General features: G+C 37.4%; 2 protein-coding genes across 2 annotated transcripts in view; both read right to left on the reverse strand.

Annotated features, from left to right (window-relative positions):
- The window catches only part of LOC134653117 (uncharacterized), a 57,426-nt gene extending 51,586 nt beyond the window's left edge, over positions 1-5,840 (reverse strand). The window contains exon 1 of the mRNA XM_063508423.1: positions 5,768-5,840. Within this exon, the coding sequence (XP_063364493.1) occupies positions 5,768-5,771 (4 nt within the window). The 5' untranslated portion in view covers positions 5,772-5,840. The remainder of the gene's footprint in view (positions 1-5,767) is intronic.
- Positions 5,841-12,083: 6,243 nt separating this feature from the next.
- LOC134652756 (alkaline phosphatase-like) overlaps positions 12,084-23,585 on the reverse strand; it is a 42,391-nt gene continuing 30,889 nt past the window's right edge. The window contains exons 9-10 of the mRNA XM_063507918.1: positions 12,404-12,602; positions 12,084-12,225 (exon numbers count right to left, since the gene is read on the reverse strand). Of these exons, the coding sequence (XP_063363988.1) occupies positions 12,084-12,225; positions 12,404-12,602 (341 nt within the window). The remainder of the gene's footprint in view (positions 12,226-12,403; positions 12,603-23,585) is intronic.

Consider the following 23,585-nt stretch of genomic DNA (forward strand, 5'->3'; position numbering starts at 1 on the left):
ATTAAGGGTTTTTGGACTATGTGTTATATAACTTTATATACTCTAATTAGGAAGCGCTGGTGGCCTAGCGGTAAGAGCGTGCGACTTGCAATCCGGAGGTCGCGGGTTCGAACCCCGGCTCGTACCAATGAGTTTTTCGGAACTTATGTACGAAATATCATTTGATATTTACCAGTCGCTTTTCGGTGAAGGAAAACATCGTGAGGAAACCGGACTAATCCCAATACGGGCCTAGTTTACCCTCTGGGTTGGAAGGTCAGATGGCAGTCGCTTTCGTAAAAACTAGTGCCCACGCCAATTACTGGGATTAGTTGCCAAGCGGACCCCAGGCTCCTATGAGCCGTGGCAAAATGCCGGGACAACGCGAGGAAGATGATACTCTAATTAGGATATAAAATCGTTGGTTTAAATCTTTCGGGTAATAACCCCCGCGGTGTATATAACCCTATTACCCTTTGAATTACCTTTTTCACGTTTTCTACAGCAATGCAGTCGACTGCAGCAATTTTGAAGCGCGACATTGCTACCGACTGCATTACTGTGGTAAATGTCAAAATCGAAGTTCCTGTCTGGATTTTGGCGTCCATTAAAAATAAATAATCAAAGGAGGTCATCGATCAAATGGCCCGGAGGACAAGCCATCGTTAACTGGTAGAGAATGCCTTATGGCATTAAGTCCGCCTCTTGTACTATAAGGTTTTTCTTTTGTGCAATAAAGATTAACCACTTTATTCATAAACTTTACGGGCCTGATTTAGTTCAATTATGTTTATCCCTTACTTACAAATACATAAGTTAAAGTGACAGATTATTATTATTACAAACGATTATTACTATTATTAGCTAATTGAAGTTTGTAGCGCGTTTATGAATAAGGGGTTAAAGAAATAAAATAAATACAGATGATGACAGTAATCTAATATAAACCGACCAAGTAACGAATTAGCTATACCATCATATTTAAAAAACTAATTTATGACGTTTTGCAACCTTCTTATTTTCGCAAATATATTCCGACACAGCCGGGTGGTATTTTATCTGTCCAATCTCGGTCCATTGTGTATTTGCGTCTCGCATTTTGCTTAATGAGAGAGTGAGACGCAATGCATATTGGACAAAGATCTTAAACAAGTAGGATACCACCTCTTTTATTTGATAAACATAAAGAATAATGACAAAAGACTATGAACTCTAACTACTAGAATTAAAGTTGAGTTTTACTAACGTACATAATTATCTTTAATGTATTTTGACTGATTCTATTTCAATTTGACAGAAGCCCTGCCGTATTTATGGTCAATAAGGTCTACTGGCCTTAAAATTGTGTATGAAATTACAAGCAAATATCAGCTTAAAGAATGATAGTGTTAACGTTAGTTTGGTAACGTTAGTTTATAATGTGAATTGGGTAACGTTAACAAGCCCTGCAATAAAAAGTAAAATTACCGGTAAAATTAACGTTAACTAGCTAACGTTATAATAATGTTAAGTTATCAAGTATCGTTACCATTTACTACCGGTAATAAGGTATTTTTATGATTTTAACGTTAAGTAACGTTACTTTATAATGTGAATTGGTAACGTTAACAAGCCCTGGGTATTAGACAAGCGACGTTTGGAATCGGAACAATCCTGTGTGTAAATTTGACATTAGCAATCCACAGTTAGGTGACAACCAAACCAAACCATTATAAACCTTAAAGTAGTAATAAAACAAAGTTTATATTTGTTGAATTATTGGTTGTGTACCAAATGATATTATCCGCAGTTGATGAACATGCCATTCAACCAACTGTTGAATTGAAGTGGACGCGAAATCTGACAGTTGTATATCTCGAATAGGGGCCCTGATCAACTCAACCACCCTTTATTTATTTTTTTACTTAATATTAACAGCAATAATACTGCAACTTAATATTTTTTTTTTATAATTATTTTCTAAGACGAAGGTTCGGGTTAATCAAACATAGTACGTAAACGTTTACTTTTTGTACAGATACATAAATTAACTAGTAGTTCGCCCCGAACTGAGAACTCGCGGTTAACCAAAAATTATTTAGCGATTGACTTTGTTGCACCTACTTAGGTACTCGTATAGTGCGACATAAAATAATAGAAAATAAATGAGGGCGCCACTTTCTACGTACCTGTCACATTTTTGACAATTTAGTATGGACATTTTTGAGTTCCATTTTATTTAACCACTCAGTTGCTTCTGGTAACTAGAGCTACCAACTTTGAACGCCTACAAATTGCTTCTGGTAGCCAGAGCTAGGTAGTTAACCAAAAATCGTACAATGGTCGTCTGGTAGCCAGAGCTACCAGACGACCATTGTACGATTTTTGATTTTTTATCTGTGAGTGGCGGCTTGGAAGCGGTTTAAACTATGTTCCGAGCATAGACAAATAACATGGCAATACAGAAAAAAAAAATTAGCCAACATGATAAAATAAAAATATTTTAAACAGCTGTCGGTTTCAAAGTTGTGCGAAAGTGAAGTTGCGGAAAAGTGGTCGGTGTTTTAAAAATGCTGTAAGTATTTTTAATTACTCTTTTAATATCTAAATTTTATACCAAACGATTATGTATTTATCTAACTAACAGATAGAATGTATATTTCAGTTCTAATGTAGAATTATGAATTACTATCTCACCTCAAAGTAGTTAAACGGTGATTTTTTTCGGTTACTTGCGGTTGAAATAAGATAAGACTTTGAAGAATAAGTCATATTTTTCAAATAAAATATTGTTATTTAAATAGTCTAAATATTAAGTTTCATTTATAATCATAAAATCATTTAAACCTGTGATATGTTATACAGGATTAGCGAAAGAAACAATTGTAAGTATGTGCCGGGCGGCTGGTAACTCTAGCTACCAAAAGCAATTTAGCGAACGTCTCGCTCGGACGTCGTAAGGCATGAGGCACACTAGACGCTTTGCGTGCCCGTGTGGTACATTCTTGTTATGTGTTCCTACTAATGTTTCAACTACTAAGATTGTGTTTTGGGGAAACCTGACATTATTTGCACATGGTTATTGGTATATCTTTTATTAGTGCATGGTCATATACAGGGTGTCCCCAGACTATGTCACATGAAGGAAAAGTACCTTAAATAACGTAGATAAGAATATGACGGTGACTGAAAATAATGTCTGCATACTTTTTCGAATGCTGGACCTACCTGTGCCTAACGCACTCTGTGTGCCCCGACCCTAGTCACCAGCGGCGGCCATTTTTTCAACATGGCGGCCAGTCCTACCGGCGTCGGATCAGGTGTTGCGGGTGTTTTTATATCGGCTTTGTTTATTTACGTTTAAATTAGTGTAATTCCGTATTTAGCAGTTTTCTTTTGTGTAATATGGTTTTGTTCTAACATTCTGTGATTAATGATGTGAAAAATTTATAGTGAAAATGTGATATTGTGTTGTTTTTGATCGGCAAAAGAACCCGAAACTGCGGTGGTACGTAATACTTTCTTGTTATTTACTTGTAAAATCGTAATGAAAGCGATAATTGCAAACTGTGACTATTCTAATTAAAGATTATTAGTTACTTGTTCTTATTAGAACTATATTTCCGTACTTGAGTCTCTTTAACCATTCAAAAATACATCATGAATCAACGAAACATTTCGATCCGTCCTGCGTATTTCTTGCGTGACGTGTCATAAAATGAAATGATGTTTATTTAAGGATTTTTAATATACACTTATATGGTATTTGGTACTAAATAAAAGAAGAACTAATCTACTTTTTTTTACGATACTAAAAAATAGGTGTTATCGCTTTAGTTTTTTTTTTTAAATACATCTCTGCTTGAAGGTTTCGACTTTTTTAGTGTGTCAAGTTTACGCATTTTTTATAATTATTTTTATTTTAATTACCCATACATTAAGCAACGGAATCAGATTCCTTGTTTTATTAACTATTCTGTGTAAAAAAATCATAGCAAATGGTTCATTAGACGCCAATTAATTAATTTTTCAATAAAACACTGCATCGCGCGGACATTGGCTTAAAATCGCGAAGCAATTTACGCTACAATTTTTGGAATCCAAAAGCAACTGAGTGGTTAATTTCTACTATTTTATGTCGCTCTATAGGCGGCAATGGATCAAAGATCGCGTGGATTTATTGCAAGGTCTGTGGAGCCTTTAACTGATTGATTTAAGCAAAGATTAATATGTATATATAGTTGGCCAAGCAAATCTTGTCAGTAGAAAAAATGTAGGCGCGAAGGCATATGGTCTCAGAAAATTTGAGTTTCGCGCCTTTTTCTACTGACAAGATTTGCTTTTTTGCATCAATTTTGAAGCGCCATTTACAAGTTTAGCGTTAAGTAATATAGATGGCGCTATTTTTTCGAATAAAGGGCTTCGTATACGGCTGTCCCTCCCCTGGATTTAAGTCCCCATAGAGATTAAAATAAACTGTATCTGTGCTAAGCCGAAATATTTCTTGTCAAATGTCACATACATATGTATATTATGTTTATTCTATTTTATTTTTATCTTGCTAATTATTTCAAAATGGTAAATTTAAAAACGATATTATAAAAGTGTAAGTCGAGCACTTTCATTTGATACTAAACTCGACCATGTTTCTTGCAAAAAATTGACCAGAATAGCAAGACCCCTCACAAACAGCTTTTTGGCCTTCTAAGCTCTTCTAGCTCAACAACCTCTTGATCGGGCCTGCTCATAATTTAATGACTTAAATATAATGCCCTCGACTACACGTTTACCCAATTTCATTTAAATTAGAACAAATTTACTTAAGTTATTGAGTATCAAACTATCTTCTGACAGTTCAGCTTAAAAACATCGAAATGCCGAGACGTGCCGCTAGCCAGCCGCGTGTTCAAAGTCGAATGTAAGAACTTCGCTTCGCTCGCTCGTTCGATTACTTACACGTAGGTATTTGAAATGTTCCTTCACAAATACTGTTCATGTAATGAAATGCAAAACTAATTCTTTCTAAACGGAGTTTTTAGTTATAAGTTTGAGCTGCTACTAGTTAATTTAAAAGCATCAATCTTCGCTTTTAAATTAAATAGTAGGAGCTCAAGATTTGAAACAAGTTAAAACAACTTAAGATTAAAAAGTTTCTAGCCTAATCGCCTCCTTAAAGTCCTAAAAATTCAGAATAAGAAAAAAATACAAAAAGATGATGTTAGAGGGTGGTCAGTTGTGCCCTATGAAATCTCAGTGTGCCTTGTAATGGGTTAAACTAAATACATCGAACTGAATTCAGATAACCATCCGATTTAGATAGCTTAATTTAAATACACCAGACATTTGTGTCTAAAAAATTATGAAAATACTTTAAAACTTTTTCATGCCGTCATGGCTGTACCCTACATACATAATATATCCATTTTTTTAAACAGGTCACTTTATGTAGTTTTTATACAATATTTATTTATTTTAGTATGCCTCATTAGAATTTTTAGTCGCTATTGGCGACAATATGTTTCGGGCCCGTCGGGGGTCCTTCCTCAGGCTCCGAAACCGTTGTCGTCTAAACAGTTTAAAATATGTCTCACGAAAGTTTAATTTCTATTATTTTAGTCTGAATCATCGTAATAGTGTAAAGTAACTCATGGTAGTCACGGTATAATAAAAAAAAAACTTTTTTGTAACCATCGTCAGGGTAACTTTTTAGCCGGTATTATTCAACAGAAAACAAAAACATAAACCCATTGCTCAATATAAACAACCACTCAATTCAAGCAAATTCAAATTTAAAATACAATCCACTGACCCATTTGTATAATCAATTCACTTATCACAAATTGTTTACGTAAACCCGCATACACACCGCAAGGGGTGTGTTCGGCTCGGAGGCTTCAGATGTACTGAATGGGGAAAGCGGGAAAAGCCTGATAAGGGTGGTAAATGCCACTCTATATAATACTCGTATCCGTCAGAACGTGTTATGGGAAATCGATGTTTATTGTTTGGGAGCTAGGGTGATAATAGCATGCTATAGAGAAAGGACCTTGGGTGAGTTAGAATATTGTTGTATGTATTTGACAAGCTTTGTTGCATGTAAAATGTTGCGGTTGGATTGGGTTATTTGTGTTGTTAATTAAACACAGTTTATTATCTTGTAAATTTAATTGTTCTTATTGTACCCATCTTAATGTTGTATTCACTTTAAAACTCCGCAAAACGGAGAACAGTTAGAATTAGACCTGATATTAAAGCTAACGATGCCTATACGAAGTAATGTAGAATCACAGATCTATAATGATGCTTACGCTAAAGCTTAACAATTATTTTATTGAAGTGTGCAAGTGGGAGTGATCACGTGTATACGCTGTTTATGAGTGCGAAAGAGGCAGACTACAAAAGAAGAAAATTTGATTCATTTTGATGACAAGAAAATACGAAAATACTTAGGTAGGTACATACTTAACTGTTACAAAAACAAAACAATTACTTACGCAACTGAATACTTCAATTTTTCCTTTTGATATTTGACAGGCAATCTTCAACATTCTAGGTCTGTGTGTAGAATTTATCTGTTGCCGACGTAATAAAACAATATACGACGAAAAGCAGATATTTAATCAAAATTTTTAAATGGAATAATTTTGTAGAATAAATTATATGTTGATTGGTTACCTACCTATATTTGTTAAATAATAAGTTTTGATACCTTCACAAATACTTTTAGTAATTTATCATTGAATTCAACAGTATATTCTAAAGATCTATGCAGGTTTTTGAGGTAGATGTTTTTGTCACGTCAACATAAGTTATCATTGTGTTGGAATGTCCCTCTTACATGCACCATCCGATCATGAACCCTTTGTTCGCCACAAGATGCATTTACCCTTTCAGGAACGTAATAGCTACGCGAATGTACTGATATTCAGTTGACATTTTTGCAGCACGTGTCACTTGTGGGTGTGCTGGTAAACAACGGCCAAGAGCGATTCGTTGCGCGTGGAGGGTTCTGTAACAATCTTTACGACGAGACAATACTATATCTACTGTATGTACCTAGTTCTTCAACCATACCGCAGGCTGGTAGCATAGGGTAGTTCAGTTACGAATGTATACTATAACTTCCTCGTACCAATGCCTGGATTTTTTACAAGCTTTTATTAAACTTGCCATGCTTAAGTGTGGATCAAATCTTGGAAGCAAAATTTAAACCACTTCCCGATTTCCGATTAAGCTGAATTTTTGCATACTTGTGTAAATCGGATGACAATGCAATATTGTGATGACATGGAGCTGATCTGATGATGGAGACAGGGGGTAGCCACGGAAACTCTGTGATAAAACAACGCAAACTAATTGTGTTTTGGGTTGTTAAAATTTTCTCGACTCATGTATTACTTGCATGTGGGAAGAAAAGTGCAGTTAGCGATATGCTATACCAAAAACGAAGTTTTAGCCAAAAACTTATTTATTATACCAGCACATGCCAAATTACTGTCTCCGTAACTAAAAATTTGTAAGAGTGATATAAGTTGATATGATGTGGATATAGTATAAACTGCAGATGAAGTGATGGCTGGTCCTGTCGGTATCAATACACCCCCATAACATACCTGACGCACTGCAGAAGCACATCGTAAACGAGTTTTTGTATCGGACGCGTAGGGCCCAAATAAATAAACAGGAAAGCAATTTGACAATACAAAGTACCGAAAGCCACTGACCCCCTGTAGACCTTATTCCATTCCTATAAGGTTCAAAAGATGTCAGTTAACATTGTGGATAAGTAAACAGGGCAGAGTAGTATCTGTTGATGATGAACAGATTCTGTTCTGTCCCGAAACCTTCATATCAAGTCATTGGTTTGTTCTTGTCGCGTACTTATGTAAATGGGGCGTTTCAAGGATGGCAGAGGGTCGGGTGGCTAAGCGCATCTTTTACTTGGAGCTGGAGGAGGGCAAGCGAAAGCATGGCGGGCAACTTCTCAGATATAAAGATGTGCTTAAGCGCCACATGAAGAACTGCAACATTGACCCGCTTCTGTGGGAGAAGCAGGCGGCCGACCGCCCTGTATGGAGATCTTTTGTCATTAAACAAACTGATGACTTTGAATCCCGTCGACTTATGGAACTAGATATCAGACGGGACGAGCTGAAAGCCCGACCGCCAGCGGCTATTAGGTATAATTACAACAATGGTGTCCTTACCTGCCCGTTGTGTGCGCGGGTCTTTGTTAATAAGATCGGCTACGCAAGCCACACGCGGGCACACGAACGTCTTCAGCAGCGGAGTTGAAACAGTCGCCGTGGTCGAAATCGGCCGGGAGAGTATATATATATATAAATGGGGCATTATCTTTGAAAAGGGACCTTATTGTCGATGGCGCTTACGCCGCGCAGCGTCGCGCGGCATTGTATTTATATCGGAGCATCGCTAATAATGGAGTAAGCGCCATCGACAATAAGGTCCCTTTTCATGGATAACGTCACAAATGAATTTTGTAACCGTGTTGTAGAAGAGCATGGTTTCGTTCGGTGACCGTTCCATGGGGTCGGTCAGGCTCTGCGGCGGTAGCACGGTCGCATTTTTATCGCTTGTCACCATGTCTGCCAGGTTTTAACAAGTACGTAAGTGCGAAAGTGGCGGGCATAGTCACAGGCGATAAAAATGGAACCATGCTGCGCCTGCTGGACTGAAAGAGGACCAAACGGAGGTTTCACAAGCAAACAACAAAATAAGAAAACCAGATACCTATACCAGATTTGAAATCCGTATGAAGCTCATGAGCTTAATAAAATCATAATATCGCTATTATTTTGCCACCTGGAAAGCTTTTACAATAATCTAAATAATCGAAATTAAGCTGTCGAGATTCATACTAATATTAAGATAATTTATTTTTATGGATACGGATAATTTTAAGATTTAGACCAAATTAGATACATATTACTATAATATGACTAATAAGTCACTCGCGCGACATGTTGTCTACCGTGACCTTTACTAATTGCACTGTTAGTGCTTGAAAATGAAGACGAGGCTCTCCGAAACATGTCGCGTAAGTGACTAAAACCATTAATTAGAAACACGAACCCTGAAAACAATACACTCATTTTTTGTGGCAGTCGTTTTAAAAGGATCCCTTTACCATCGAGCGTTAAATTATGACTAATTCCCACGAAACGTGTAAATAATGTTTAAAGATAAACGTGTCCCTCGAATTTAATACCGAAAAGCAAATTGTGAACTGTCGAAATTACAATCCAAGCTTGAAAACAACCTTTTTCATATTTCCGTATGCAACTTTTCCACTCATGTCATAATGTCATAAGTCGATCATGCGTTACACACAATTTTATTTCTAATGACAAAGTAATTAAACCCTATAATCGTATGAATATTTATATGAACATTCAGTATATGTTTCAGCCATAAAATTCGTTGTGTAAACGTTGATTTTACCGGGCCGTTATTTTGATTGGACGGTTAAAATACCTCTTGTTTAATTAGTCGTCAAAATAGCCCAATTTCAAGGGTTTGTTGCCGTGTCCGGCCTCATTGACCTGGTTCTATGATAATTTACTTTCAGGTAGTTTTCTAGGGGATATATGTGTTCAAATACCTTTAGTAGGAAACCACAATTTATTAACCATTCGTGATGGAAATGGCAGGCGGATAAATCTTATACCTTTAAACGAGCAATTCTTGTATAATATATTTATTTATAAACATATATAGGTAGGTATTTCGAGCATTTCGGAAACGGTTCTAACAATTTCGGTGAAATTTGCTATATGGGGTCTTATCTCTGGGAAAACGCGCATTTTTGAGTTTTTATGTTTTCCGAACAAAGATTGGTCTCCCAGATATTAATAGTTAAGTTAATACACAACATTATTTACAATAATTATTTTATAGTTGGATTTTTTTAATGTGTTCGGATTGTACCAAGATGAGACCATAACATTCGGAAAATTTAAAAGTTCGAACTATTGATTAATATAGATATTATAGAATTACAAGCTTTTGCCCGCGACTTCGTCAGCGTGGAATAAGTAATTTGGGTACCTTACTTTTCAAACAAATCTGCCTTTTATTCATCCTTTTTTTCATCCTCAAATTGGTCCACTCTATAAATTTCCACCCCATTATTTACACCCTTAAGGGATGATTTTGGGAATAAAAACTGTTCTATATCCTTCCCAACAGCTCAAACTATCCGCTTACCAAGTTTCATCTAAATCCGTTCAGCGGTTATTGATGCCCCATACAAATTTCCACACCCCTTTTCATCCCCTTGAGGGGTGAGTTCTGGGATAAAAAGTATCCTATATCCTTTCCCGGAACTCAAAGTGTCTATACCAAATTTCAACTAAATCGGTTCAGTGGTTTAAGCGCACAGAGGTAACAGACAAACAGACAGACAGACAGATACACTTTCGCATTTATAATATTAGTATGGATTATATTTCAACCTAATCAGACCAAAAAGTCTTATAAGTAAGTTAGAATCTAAGCTAACTTTTCATTAACTATATACCTATAACAAAGTAAAATAGTATCATTTTATACAATAATACCTACCTATACATCATTATTTTCATACAAATTAAACATTAATGGTGACATCGCCGCACTTTGTACCTATACATATATAACAAATAAAATACATAAGAACTAGGAAAACCGAGGAAAAGGGGGATGGACTGTGTGAGAGATGATATGAAACGAACGCAAGTGAATGATGAGATGACGGGCGACAGAGAGGTATGGAAGAAAAAGACATGCTGCGCCGACCCCAAGTGAATGAGACAAGGGCAAGAGAATAATGATGATGACATAAGAACTATAACTTGATCCAACCAATTTGTCAGTCAGTAAGAACCAGGAAAACTATACTCATCCTTTTCTTTTGGGTATTAGTACTAGTGTAAGACAATGATAGTATGATTCTCTCGTCTATGTTTGAAATGAGACAGTCCTTTGACAAACTATATGTACAAAATAGGCAATCTAAAACTTTTCTCTCGGAAAAGTTGTTATGAGACTTGAATTTGTAGAAAGGTACTAACAAATAACTTGCTCAAATTAATGCGTCGAACTTTTATCAAAATCTCAAAAAATGTATTTTATTCAGTAAAAGCAAAGATAAAGGTGAGCGTCAGCTAAAAGGAAAAAAAAACAGTAGACAATTCAGGTACTTACTTTATTTCATGTAGGTATATAAATATCTAGTAGGTACTTATTTACAAATACTGTCAAAGCTGTTAGGTATCATACTCGTAAATGTAGATAAGTTTAATATTTTTTAATAACAAATACTAAAATTAATCAACAGTTACCAAATACTACTTTTAATATAAGTATTTTTTTTAATTATATTACACCTAAAAATATAATTATTTGCTCGGAAAACAAATTGATGAAAATACATTTCACTATCTATACTACTTTTACTCTTACCTACTTAATTAAAAACGAATTTATTTTATTAAGTAATTGCTAAGCGGGCGAGGTGTTCAAATGACCTTACGCGACTTTATTGTTAAGAGAATAAAGGCGCGTCAATCTAATATTTTTGAACACCTCGCCCGCTTAGCAACTTCTGCTGCCGACTGTACTGGTATTTGATTGACAGGTGATTTTTAATTAATGACTGAATGCATAATGAATGATTAGTACGAGTAATATCGTGATTTCTTGAATATTTTTCCTAAGTAGGTAGATAATAGAATGACCGCCCCTGTTCGTAGTTGCCCGTGAACAGGCCCGCGCGAGTACACCGCGCCGCGCGCCTCCGTGAGTTACAGACTACGTGTATGTGTACTGATGGCAGGCGTGCAGTCCGCCGCCCATGCAGGCCGTATATGCGAGCGCGTGCGGTAGGTAGTTCTGTTCGTAGTTTCCCGTGAACAGGTGTGCCCACGGCCCCGCGAGAACACCGCCACGCGCCTCCGTGAGTCACAGGCTACGTGTAAGTGTACGGATGGCAAGCGTGCAGTCCGCCGCCCATGCAGGCCGCCCATGCAGGCCGCATATGCGAGCGCGTGCGGCAGGTAGTTCTGTTCGTAATTGCCCGTGAACAGGTGTGCCCACGGCCTGCACGCGCCTCCGTAAGTTACAGGCTACGTGTAAGTGTACTGATGGCAGGCGTGCAGTCCGCCGCCCATGCAGGCCGCATATGCGAGCGCGTGCGGCAGGTAGTTCTGCTCGTAGTTGCCCGTGAACAGGTGTGCCCAAGGCCCGCGCGCGAACACCGCCACGCGCCTCCGTGAGTCACAGGCTACGTGTAAGTGTACTGATGGCAGGCGTGCAGTCCGCCGCCCATGCAGGCCGCATATGCGAGCGCGTGCGGCAGGTAGTTCTGCTCGTCGTTGCCCGTGAACAGGTGTGTCCACGGCCCGCGCGCGAACACCGCCACGCGCCGGTGTGAGTTACAGGCTACATGTAAGTGTACTGATGGCAGGCGTGCAGTCCGCCGCCCATGCAGGCCGCATATGCGAGCGCGTGCGGCAGGTAGTTCTGCTCGTAGTTGCCCGTGAACAGGTGTGCCCACGGCCCGCGCGCGAACACCGCTACGTCCTCGCCTCCGTGTGTCTCTCGGGACATTGGTACTAACGCCGGGTAAGTGTAGTTTGGGTTTTCTGGAAAGATGAATTAACTTTTATTTAATTTAAGTATATTAGTGACAATAACAGGCGTACCTATTCGAATTTTAGTTATTTGATCTTCTTCCGATATACTTTTTTATGATATAGGAGGCAAACGGACGGACAGATCGCCTGATGGTAAGCGATTACCGCCGCCCATGGACACCCCCAACACCAAAGGGGTCGCAAGTGCGTTGCCGGCATTTAAGATGGGAGTACGCTCTTTTTTTGAAGTTTGAAGCTCGTTTTTGGTTGAAGAAATGTAATTTTTGACACTGACAGATCAGTATCATATCATATCCTATCGTAAACAGGATCGACGATTTAATTATTATAAAACTTAATTAGGAGCATTAAAAAATGTAATTCGTTTTTCGCTCCCAACTCTTATAATAAACAATATAAATCGAAAAAAATCAAAAGAAGGGGCATAGCTATGGTCAATATACATCTACATAATTATGGAAAAACATTTTCCATTATGTCAATAATCAGAGAGGAAAACGGGCAATAAGTTTGTATGGAGAAGCGTTCGTCTTTCCTCTTAACCTTCTCTAAACTCTCCCTAATCCTTCCTTGATTGTTTGAATCCCGGATAAACCATTTTTTTGTTAAAATCTAGCTATAAATTAATTTTGACATTTGGATGAAGGGGTGAACATCTGGCCCCTATTTCACCACGGTGACAGGTGCGAAAATTGACGACATCACTGTTACTGACGTCACAGGCCTCCATAGACTACGGTAACCACTTACCATCGGACGGGCTTGTTTGCCACCAACATATTAATTAAAAAAAATCCCATTATATCGCCAATAAATAATTATTTACTTTGCGAAGCTAATGACAATTGTCACAAGAAACACGACAATTGTCACGAAATTCCGACACAGAACTCATTTCGTGTCAAGAATTACCGAAAGTTCTATTAAATCGTGTGACAATTGTCATCATCATCATCATGAACTTCGAAAGAGAAATACCTGTTTTTTGCCGATATAATAAAGTTTTTTTAAATAATACAATGATGGTGGTAAACAGGAATACGGCCCGCCCGATGGTAAGCGGTAACCGTAGCCCATGGAAGCCTGTGATGTCAGCAACAGTGACATTTGTCGAATTGTCGCACCTGTCGCCGTGGTGAAATAGGGCCGGTCCGAAGCTTGATTAAACGCACGAAGGCCATGTTGACCTTGATACCAAGGATTTAGTCGAGACGAAGGAAATTTGTTTATTTACAAGACTCACTCAACTATAATCACACTATAAAATGATGTGTACAGAACAGTTTTGAATGGTTCACGGTTAGTTTCACTAGAGTTATATCGACCGGGATATGATCCGTGATTTCTTTTGTATTGTTTTCGAGCACCCGATATTTCGACGCAGTTACATGTAATACATAATATGTATGTTCAATTCTATCAGATAGTTCGAAAAGTGTGTAATGTGTGTGATACAAGTGTACTAATTTTATGATACTGATTGATTACATTATGTATTAACAGTATAAGTGTCTTGGCTGTAGCTGTAAACTTATACTTAGTGTTTGCGTGAATAAAGAATAAAGAATCACGGGTAATAATACAAAAGATAATCACGCTTCATATCCCGGTCGATCTAAGTCTAATGATGTTTACATATTTCTATGTTAACTTAAATAATAGTATTTGGATAGATATTTTTATATTTTTTAGAAAACTTTTTTATTTACTATAAGCGCACGTCTCCTATCTGAAATTTGTGCAAATATTCCGACTAGGGGTCACAAAACCGTGCGTATTTTAGAAAACCGGTTTTTCGGTTTTTGTGCAACAGCAAAACCGGGTTTCCGGTTTTTTCGGTGATTTCGATTTTACATATAATTTGTAAAATAAGCAAGTATTTTTAGGATCATTGTTTTATTATTCGGTTTTCCACGACATTTCTATTTACTCTATCTTTACCAAGACCATCAAATTCCATCAATAAAGTTTTTAACCTCATGGTCAGCAATTCTGAAACGGAATGCCTAAGCAAAATATTACGTGACGACGGGGTTGACATAGTCCTCCTTCAGGAAACACTCACCGCTGATAATACCTAACTCGCTAAACGAGGTAAGTTACAAGGGATTTGATTTGGTTGCTTCCACTACATCATCTGAGGATATAAGTAATCTGATGTGGAAGGCGATCATGGACTGGACAGATAGGAACAACACTTTCTTAGCCATTTCTAACAAAGGCAAAAGAACCTGAAGGAACAAAGAAGAAGAAAACTGTACATAGTAAATATCGCGAGATTGACTTTTGTTATTATTACTACAATAAACATTTTTAACTAGAGATTAACGAGCGTTCCTACTAAAAGATTATTTAAACTACGTAGTACAGGAAATTAAGGGATATTGATAGTTAAAATAGTAAGCAGTTATTTTATATAATACGTATACGAACTTCGCATAATGTAGAGCTTGGCAAAAAAGAGTAGAAATTAAAAAGTGACAACACTGTAGTGTCCCGTTTTCTTATATAAATTGGTTTGAAAGGGACGACACTACAATGTTGCCACTTTTTAATTTCTACTCTTTTTTGCCAAGCTGTATTGTGTTGTTCTAAATATAAGTAATATCTACCTAACAAACTCTGAAGTAATTGTTGCTCATCAAAATAATTAAACTATGTTTATAAAACTGTAAAATCAAAACCTCGAAAAAGCCGGTTTTATCAAAGTCAAAACCCGGGTTTGGCAATTGGCTGCTGAAAACCCGGTTTTCCCGGTTTTTTCGATTTCGGTGAAACCGGGTTTGTGACCCCTAATTCCGACCAATATCCAGTTACATGAGTAAATAATGCAAATACCAAAGTGAGTATGATACCATTAGGAACATGAATAATACAATAAGTCAATATCTGTACAACTCTCTATAATATTGTAGGGATATTCCACAAAAATGTCTACTCTATTAACTCACATTTATAGACGGGTCTAACGCGAAATATATTCAATTATCTTTATTTACCGACGTTTCGACACAGGTTTCACTGGTCGTGGTCGCGGCTAACTGATGTCCCAGCAAAATGACCAGTGAAACCTATGTCGAAACGTCGGTAAATCTTTATTTAGCTTTATTACCTTTGTAATTGAATAAATTTCGCATTAGACCCGTCTATAAATGTGAGTTAACATGTGTTCAAAACGCGAAAGTTTCAAATATTATAATGTCTACTCTGTCGGGCACGACTCGTATGGAAGCTACCTTAGTTACCTGCAGGGGCCCGTTTCTCAAAAGCTTGTAACTTGTAAATAAGCGGATGTCACTTTTTGACAGCTTTCGTTAGAAAGGGACATCCACTTGTATTACAAGTTACAAGCTTTTGAGAAACGGGCCCAGAAGTCTCTATTAAACACCGTTGAATTTAAGGCTAAGTTATCAAACGTTATCAGCTTCTTAGCTTTAAGTATCTGAATTATAAACTGAAATAGATACCACACACCAAAGAAAATGTGACCAAACCGATGGCCGGTATTGTAAAAAACCGGCCAAGTGCGAGTCGGACTCGCGCACGGAGGGTTCCGCACCATCGACAAAAAATAGAGCAAAAAAATCGTGTTTGTTTTATGGGAGCCCCCCTTAAATATTTATTTTATTTTATTTTCATATTTGTTGTTATAGCGGCAACAGAGATACATCATTTGTAAACATTTCAACTGTCTAGCTATCGCGGTTCATGAGATACAGCCTGGTGACAGACGGACGGACGGACGGACAGCGAAGTCTTAGTAATAGGGTCCCGTTTTTTACCCTTTGGGTACGGAACCCTAAAAAATTGCGCCACGTACACTTTTTTGGAATCCCTCTGTAGTACCTATACTACAAGTACATGAAATTGGAAAGTTGAACGAAAGGTGATTAATCCTATTATCGACACCTCACCTATGATGCTTACGTTCTGATTTTAAAACAACATTCATGTCTTTTCTATAACAATAGATGACAATTACGGGGTATTGTCAATCATAGGGTAGTTATACCCTATGCTGGTAGTTCAATCCATTAACGCAATAACAAACATTATAACGATCCTGAAAAATAAACATTGACCACGGTAATTAGTGCTAGATCCAGGTCGAGTGACGTCATTTCCGTGAAGCGAGTCCATGTATGAACTAGTGTTGAGGATAGGAACTCGAGTCTTTTGGGTCTTGTGAAGAACTCGACTCGTGTTTGAGTCCTGAGTTGTCTTTTATTGAGTATTTTAAGCGCAACTACGAGACTCCAAATATAGACTCCGTCAACAATTTAGTAGCCTGTATCTAAATATAAGTACCTAGCAGTAAAGATAATAAGGGTTATTTTATCGTGTAACCGAACCAAACTTGTCAATTTTCATGAAGATATTGAAGATTATGTATTATGCATCCTGAATCCTGATAGTTCTCTGAAAATGCCTCAATTTCTATAAAAGACTCGGGTCTCTGACAAATTCTCGAGTTTCGACTTAATTATATGAGTCTGAAAATTACAGTTGATTTAAACATGATTTTCACTTACGATAAGTCCCGTTTTACTTTTAAAATTATGAATTTCAGTCGAGTCTCAAACTCAAACTCAGGGGGCTCAAAGGACTCGAGTCTTAACCAACACTAGCTAGTATGAATATACTATTTGTTTTCATGAAGGGATTATGAGAAGCTTGTGTAGTTTTGCCTTCATAACGGGGAATATTATGCGGGCCTTTTGGTAAATAAGCTGGAAAAGGGCATTGAACTTTGCGCAACACTTTTACGAATTAGAGATACATTGTTAATTCTAGATAAAAGCGCCTTTGCGAAAGATGTCTTTGGTTGTCATTGAATATTTAATATACCTATTCTTTCACAGATTATGTTATTATGTTTATGTTTATTTATTTTTTGCGGATATAGGATAAAGGCTCTTATTTATTTAGGACCTGCGAATACTTATATTGTTACGTATATATTGTTTGAAGGGGTTGCTCACATCAATCATTTAGGCTAAAAAAAGGTCAAATTTTGACAATGATAAATGGGAAATTTCCCTTATAAATCAGTTATCTCGTATACCTACTTATAATTAAACTGGTACTTTAATGAATATTATTGTTATACATAAAGTGTATTTTTTTATTCGGTAGACTAAAATGACATAATCATAGTATGAAATCACACATGACACAGATCATATAATACTAGTACAGATACCCAATCCCATACTAAAAACGCGCACCGTCCTAAGTAGCAAATACTTGTAGGCAATTTTTTAGTTCACAGTAACAAACTAGATGGCGCACGGAGCCCCACGGAGCTAATAAAACTCTTACGACAAACATGCGTTGAAATGGCGTCAAAACACCTCTCGCGCGACATCTGTTGTAGCTTTCACGCACTAAACCTACACATCACATTCATTTTTAAGGTCAATCATTACTAGATGGCGTTTCAGCCATCGGCGACAAAATTGAAATTTATTTACATATCATAATTTACGATTATGAAATCAATTTGACTTTTTAATTTTTTTGTTAATTTTTTTGTATTGTAAATAGAAGTTTGAATGGGTACCTACTTTAGTGAAGGCGTCAAAGTTTCGTTACAAATCACAGGTTGTATTCTTATCGCTTACCTTGCTTCGGCAAATCGGCACGACAAGCGTTCGGGTAAACCAGCATAACTGTGACTTTGAGATACACAATAATAATGCATAATCAAAGAGGACTCTTATGCTGGTTTGAAGGTATCTAGTAGGTACCTATGCTTCACATTAGGGCAGAAAGAACACGGCATTGCGGTATGATCTGTTTTAATAAAATAATTCTTGGAGCTAAGCGTTGCATTGCCGCGTGCCGTCCACATGGCCTTGAGAGGCCCAAAGCCCAAGGTCGCGCCGACGAAACAATCTATTTTTAACGTCCGTTAAATAAAATCGAAAGTAATAACTTGAAAAAATATGCGCATATTAAAATCTAAATTTATATGTGACGTTATCTATGAAAATGGATCTTATTGTCGATGGCGCTTACGCCATTATTGACGATGTTCAGATATAAATAAAAGGCCACGCGACGCCGTGCGGCGTAAGCGCCATCGACAATAAGGTCCCTTTTCATAGATAATGCCCCATATTAGTACCTAGAGATATATATATATATATATAGTTATCCATGCCGTAATCGGCAACGGCGACCCTAGCTAATTACGAGCGTGAGCTCTGATATGGCTGGCAACCTAGAGATATAGATATAATACTACGCGGTATTTTCTTAGATTTATTATGAAATAAAAAACCGGCCAAGTGCGAGTCGGACTCGCGCACGGAGGGTTCCGCACCATAAACAAATATCGAGTCGAGCCAAAACAAGCAAAAAAACGGTCACCCATCCAAGTACTGACCCCGCCCGACGTTGCTTAACTTCGGTCAAAAATCACGTTTGTTGTATGGGAGCCCCACTTAAATCTTTATTTTATTCTATTTTTAGTATTTGTTGTTATAGCGGCAACAGAAATACATCATCTGTGAAAATTTCAACTGTCTAGCTATCACGGTTCGTGAGATACAGCCTGGTGACACAGTGACAGACGGACGGACGGACGGACAGCGGAGTCTTAGTAATAGGGTCCCGTTTTTACCCTTTGGGTACGGAACCCTAAAAAGACCATGTATATAGGAAAGGAAGGAGTAGGTATTTTGTAAGGATCACAGATCATATGTGACGTTATCCATGAAAAGGGACCTTATTGTCGATGGCGCCTACATCGTTATCAACGATGCTCCGGTATAAATACAATGCCGCGCCACGCCGTGCGTCGTAAGCGCCATCGACAATAAGGTCCCTTTTCATAGATAATGCCCCATAAAATACTAGTACATACATAGTACATGCAGATACCCAATCCGCCAATCCCATACTAAAAAAGCGCACCGTCCTAAGTAGCATATGTGACGTTATCTATGAAAAGGGACCTTATTGTCGATGGCGCTTACGCCGTTATTAACGATGCTCTGATATAAATACAATGCCGCGCGACGCTGTGCGGCGTAAGCGCCATCGACAATAAGGTCCCTTTTCATAGATAATGCCCCATATATGTACGTTGCTTTGCGTGTTTTACATTCTATTTCGTAATATTGCAATAAAAAATGTGTGTAACGTTTTTTTGCCATGCTTTTAAATTAATAAATAAACTAATTGTATTTCCGATTTATTCATTTTTTTATTTAGCTACTAAAAGTTTTGTAGCTTATTCGCTACGGCTATCATGAGTTGACATTTGACGTTTAGGTACGCTAGCGACTGCATGAAGTCGATCGCAGTCTATCTCGCTCGCACTCGCATTGATGTATTGGTGCGATCGAGTTATCGAGTTCACGCAGTCGGTGGCGTAAAAGTCAAATGTCAATTAATGGTAGCCGTACTTGTCCTATCATGTACAGTCAGCAGCAATAGTTGCTAAGCGGGCGAGGTGTTCAAAATAATCTTGACGCGACTTTATTGTTAAGTGAATAAGAGCGCGTCAAGGTAATTATGAACGCCTCGCCCGCTTAGCAACTTCTGCTGCTGACTGTACCTAAGAAAACATATATACAAAACGGATTAGTTATTAAAAATGTTACTCGAGCGCGCCAGCTATTGATAGTGTCAGTCGCGCACCAAGTCTCGGAAATAAAAAAGAGGAGTGAAAATAATAAGGGTATGCCGGTTTCCATGGTCAGGGTGTTTAACCCGTAAGTAGCAGGTCCACAACGTTACAAAAAAAGTGACCTTGAATTACCTACTCGATCGATTTTTTTATATTGAAAATAAAGTGTAATTTATTTATATAATGAGACAGATATTTGTTCTTGAGTTATGGATATTTTCTATGTATTTAAGTATTAATTGTATATCGTCGTTGCGCTTTCCAAAACTGATATGTGCTCGATTTTTGATTGACAAATAGTTACCTAGCAACAAAACACATAAGGTTATAATTCATTTGATTAAAATCGCGCACATATCAGATTTGGTAAGCGCAACGACGATATTACACATTTGTATCGTTAGTCAATTTGTGTAAGAATGTCCCTATAATATTTATTTATTTATTAAACATTTATTTCATGTTAAAAATTTACATTCTCGTACAAACGGCAGTAACACGATTTATTTTGTAGTATTTTAAAATACAAAAAGGAAATATTTGCACTAAAAACAAATATTTACAGCCGGGCTGGCCATGATAGGCACGACAGTATCTCGCGGCGAGATATATTGCCCGTCCCTCTTTTATTAACATGGTTAGTACTGTTAGAAGTTTCAAACCGTGCATGCTGTCCCTGTCGCTACTATTAGAAAGAAGAAGAGGACGGCACGAATGACTGTGGCGTTCAGCGTTCACGCCTATGTACCTAGTTGTATGGTAGTTTTCGTAAGCACACAGACGCACCTTACAATTAGTACTTAATCCGAGTGTGCGTGTGCACGTCGCTGTGCGGCCTTGAGACGCTGGAGCGATTGAGGACATAAGTACTCGTATTAAATTAAAAATAAATACAAACCTATAGATATAACACACCGTATTGTCAATTTAAGTTTGCAAACGCGCACTGTATTCAGTTTAGAAGCGAAACATCGACTTTTGACCAGTCATGGCGGTCATGACCTTGCATTGGAAATACGAACACCTAGGTATTTTTTTCAAGGATAACTTGCATGTCACACCGTGGCCAGTCCATGACCAAATCATGACCACCCCCATACTTCCCGTCGTAGTCATGAGTGCAGTCATTGTCGGAGTTTGTCCGTCAACAAAAATTCGACTAGGCAGGCCCCGCGACCCGCGAACACCGAATATTGCAAATTTTGGGCTCTTTTACTCACATTAAGTTGTAATTCGAGTGACAGAGATAGTTGCATGAGTCATACCAAGCATATTTTATTAGTGTTATTTTAAACATCAAACTTCTATTAGATTATGTAATTAAAAGAACACTTGCATAGTCTGTGTTATCAAAATCGCTGTCAATTTAGTTTGTTCTACCTCATGAAGTTTACAAACTTCGATTTTCGCGGTTTAAGCCGATCATCGTTTACAACAAGGAAATTAATAAACTGTAGACCTCGCGAGCATAGCTTAAAACTGAATAAAAAATATATGGGTACGCCGTTTAGAATTATTTAGAAAAACTAAATTAACAAAAAGTTTAATAAAAGATTGGAAAAATGAAACGAATACGTTTAACCCGTGCTTTGCACAAATAATAATACATAATACAATAATATAAGTGTAAAAATTTACAAAAAGTTAGCAGCGCACTTTACTGGGGTTCGAACTTGGAACCTCCATGCATCAAAGCAACTGTTTGCTAACTGCGCCATGATAGCACTTAGCCAATTTGACGAAATTTGGCTACTTATTTTCGAGTAAAAACCTACATACATATCTAAATACCGCCTATACCATTACAACATTTCTACATTTTTGCCAAGCACTGTAAATATATCTCAAAAAGAAAAGAAATGCTCTTATAATATTGATACGACTACATATTTGTTTCCGCAATTTTGAAATAATCACATTGAAAAAAAAAACTATTTTATCCTAGAATCTGGTCACAAAATTTGATGAGAATCGGTTGAGAATTAAACCGAGGAGAACGTTCTCCTCAAACGAAATTTGGCCCGAGTTAAAACGGAGACCTTCGCAAACGCGTCGGTCAATAAAGGAGTAAAATGTGCGTTTGACTTGGACATCAAGCGAAATAAAAACTTGCATTGTGTTTAAAAACAAAGCATTCATTTCTTTTGAAAAACATCGGCTTACGAGTTTTTTTAATTTATATTTTAACGTCAGGCCTACTTTAAAAAAATAGGTACTCATTTAGAGTAGGCATGTTTATTGACCGATCTATTTTTTTTACATTATGTACTAAATTTCGTAATTCATAACTCAAATGTAATTATTCTAAATCAAACTCCACATATTAGAACCGTGGTGGCTCCATCTAGTGACAATATTCAATATTACTTCGACAGCTCCACATAACTGTCCTGCGCTGTTGTTCATAACGTAGTCAGTCGCGATATAATTGTGATTTCAAATTTTGAAAATGAATGCATTGAATTCGTGTTGTTATTAATGTTTGTATTTCATTTATAATGTTTTTAATTTATGACACTTTAAATGTCTCTTAATACATCTTAATCTGTAAGATAAAAATTTCGTTATCGCCGATTGTGACATATAGCGCCATCTATGATATCGATTTAAAAAGAATTATACGGCCTTCGGAATGGGAGGGCATGCACATGATGTTCATACTATGAAATGTCATTTTAATCTACCGAGTAAAAAAATAGAATTTAGTATAATAAATTAATTAAGGTTGAGCGGAGCTTCCAGCGCTTAGTTTTCTATGGAAAGTACCACGTGATCACCGATCAGCCGTCTTAGAAAATGACGTGTCGGACGCCTCGGCACGGGCCCGGCCCGGTCTAGCGTGAGTCATCCCTTATTCATCATCTTCCTCGCGTTGTCCCGGCATTTTTGCCACGGCTCATGGGAGCCTGGGGTCCGCTTGGCAACTAATCCCAGTAATTGGCGTGGGCACTAGTTTTTACGAAAGCGACTGCCATCTGACCTTCCAACCCAGAGGGTAAACTAGGCCCGTATTGGGATTAGTCCGGTTTCCTCACGATGTTTTCCTTCACCGAAAAGCGACTGGTAAAATAAAATATCAAATGATATTTCGTACATAAGTTCCGAAAAACTCATTGGTACGAGCCGGGGTTCGAACCCGCGACCTCCGGATTGCAAGTCGCACGCTCTTACCGCTATGCCACCAGCGCTTTTGTGAGTCATCCTTTATTCAATTAATATTAAATTCAATTAATATTAAATAAAACTATGTAAAAACTAAATTAAAGTCATATTCTTATTGTTATCTAATAGATAGATATTTATTATATAGCAATAACATTGAGTAAGGGCTC

The sequence above is a fragment of the Cydia amplana genome, chromosome 12, assembly GCF_948474715.1.
Source record: "Cydia amplana chromosome 12, ilCydAmpl1.1, whole genome shotgun sequence".
Classification (NCBI taxonomy): Eukaryota; Metazoa; Arthropoda; class Insecta; order Lepidoptera; family Tortricidae; genus Cydia; species Cydia amplana.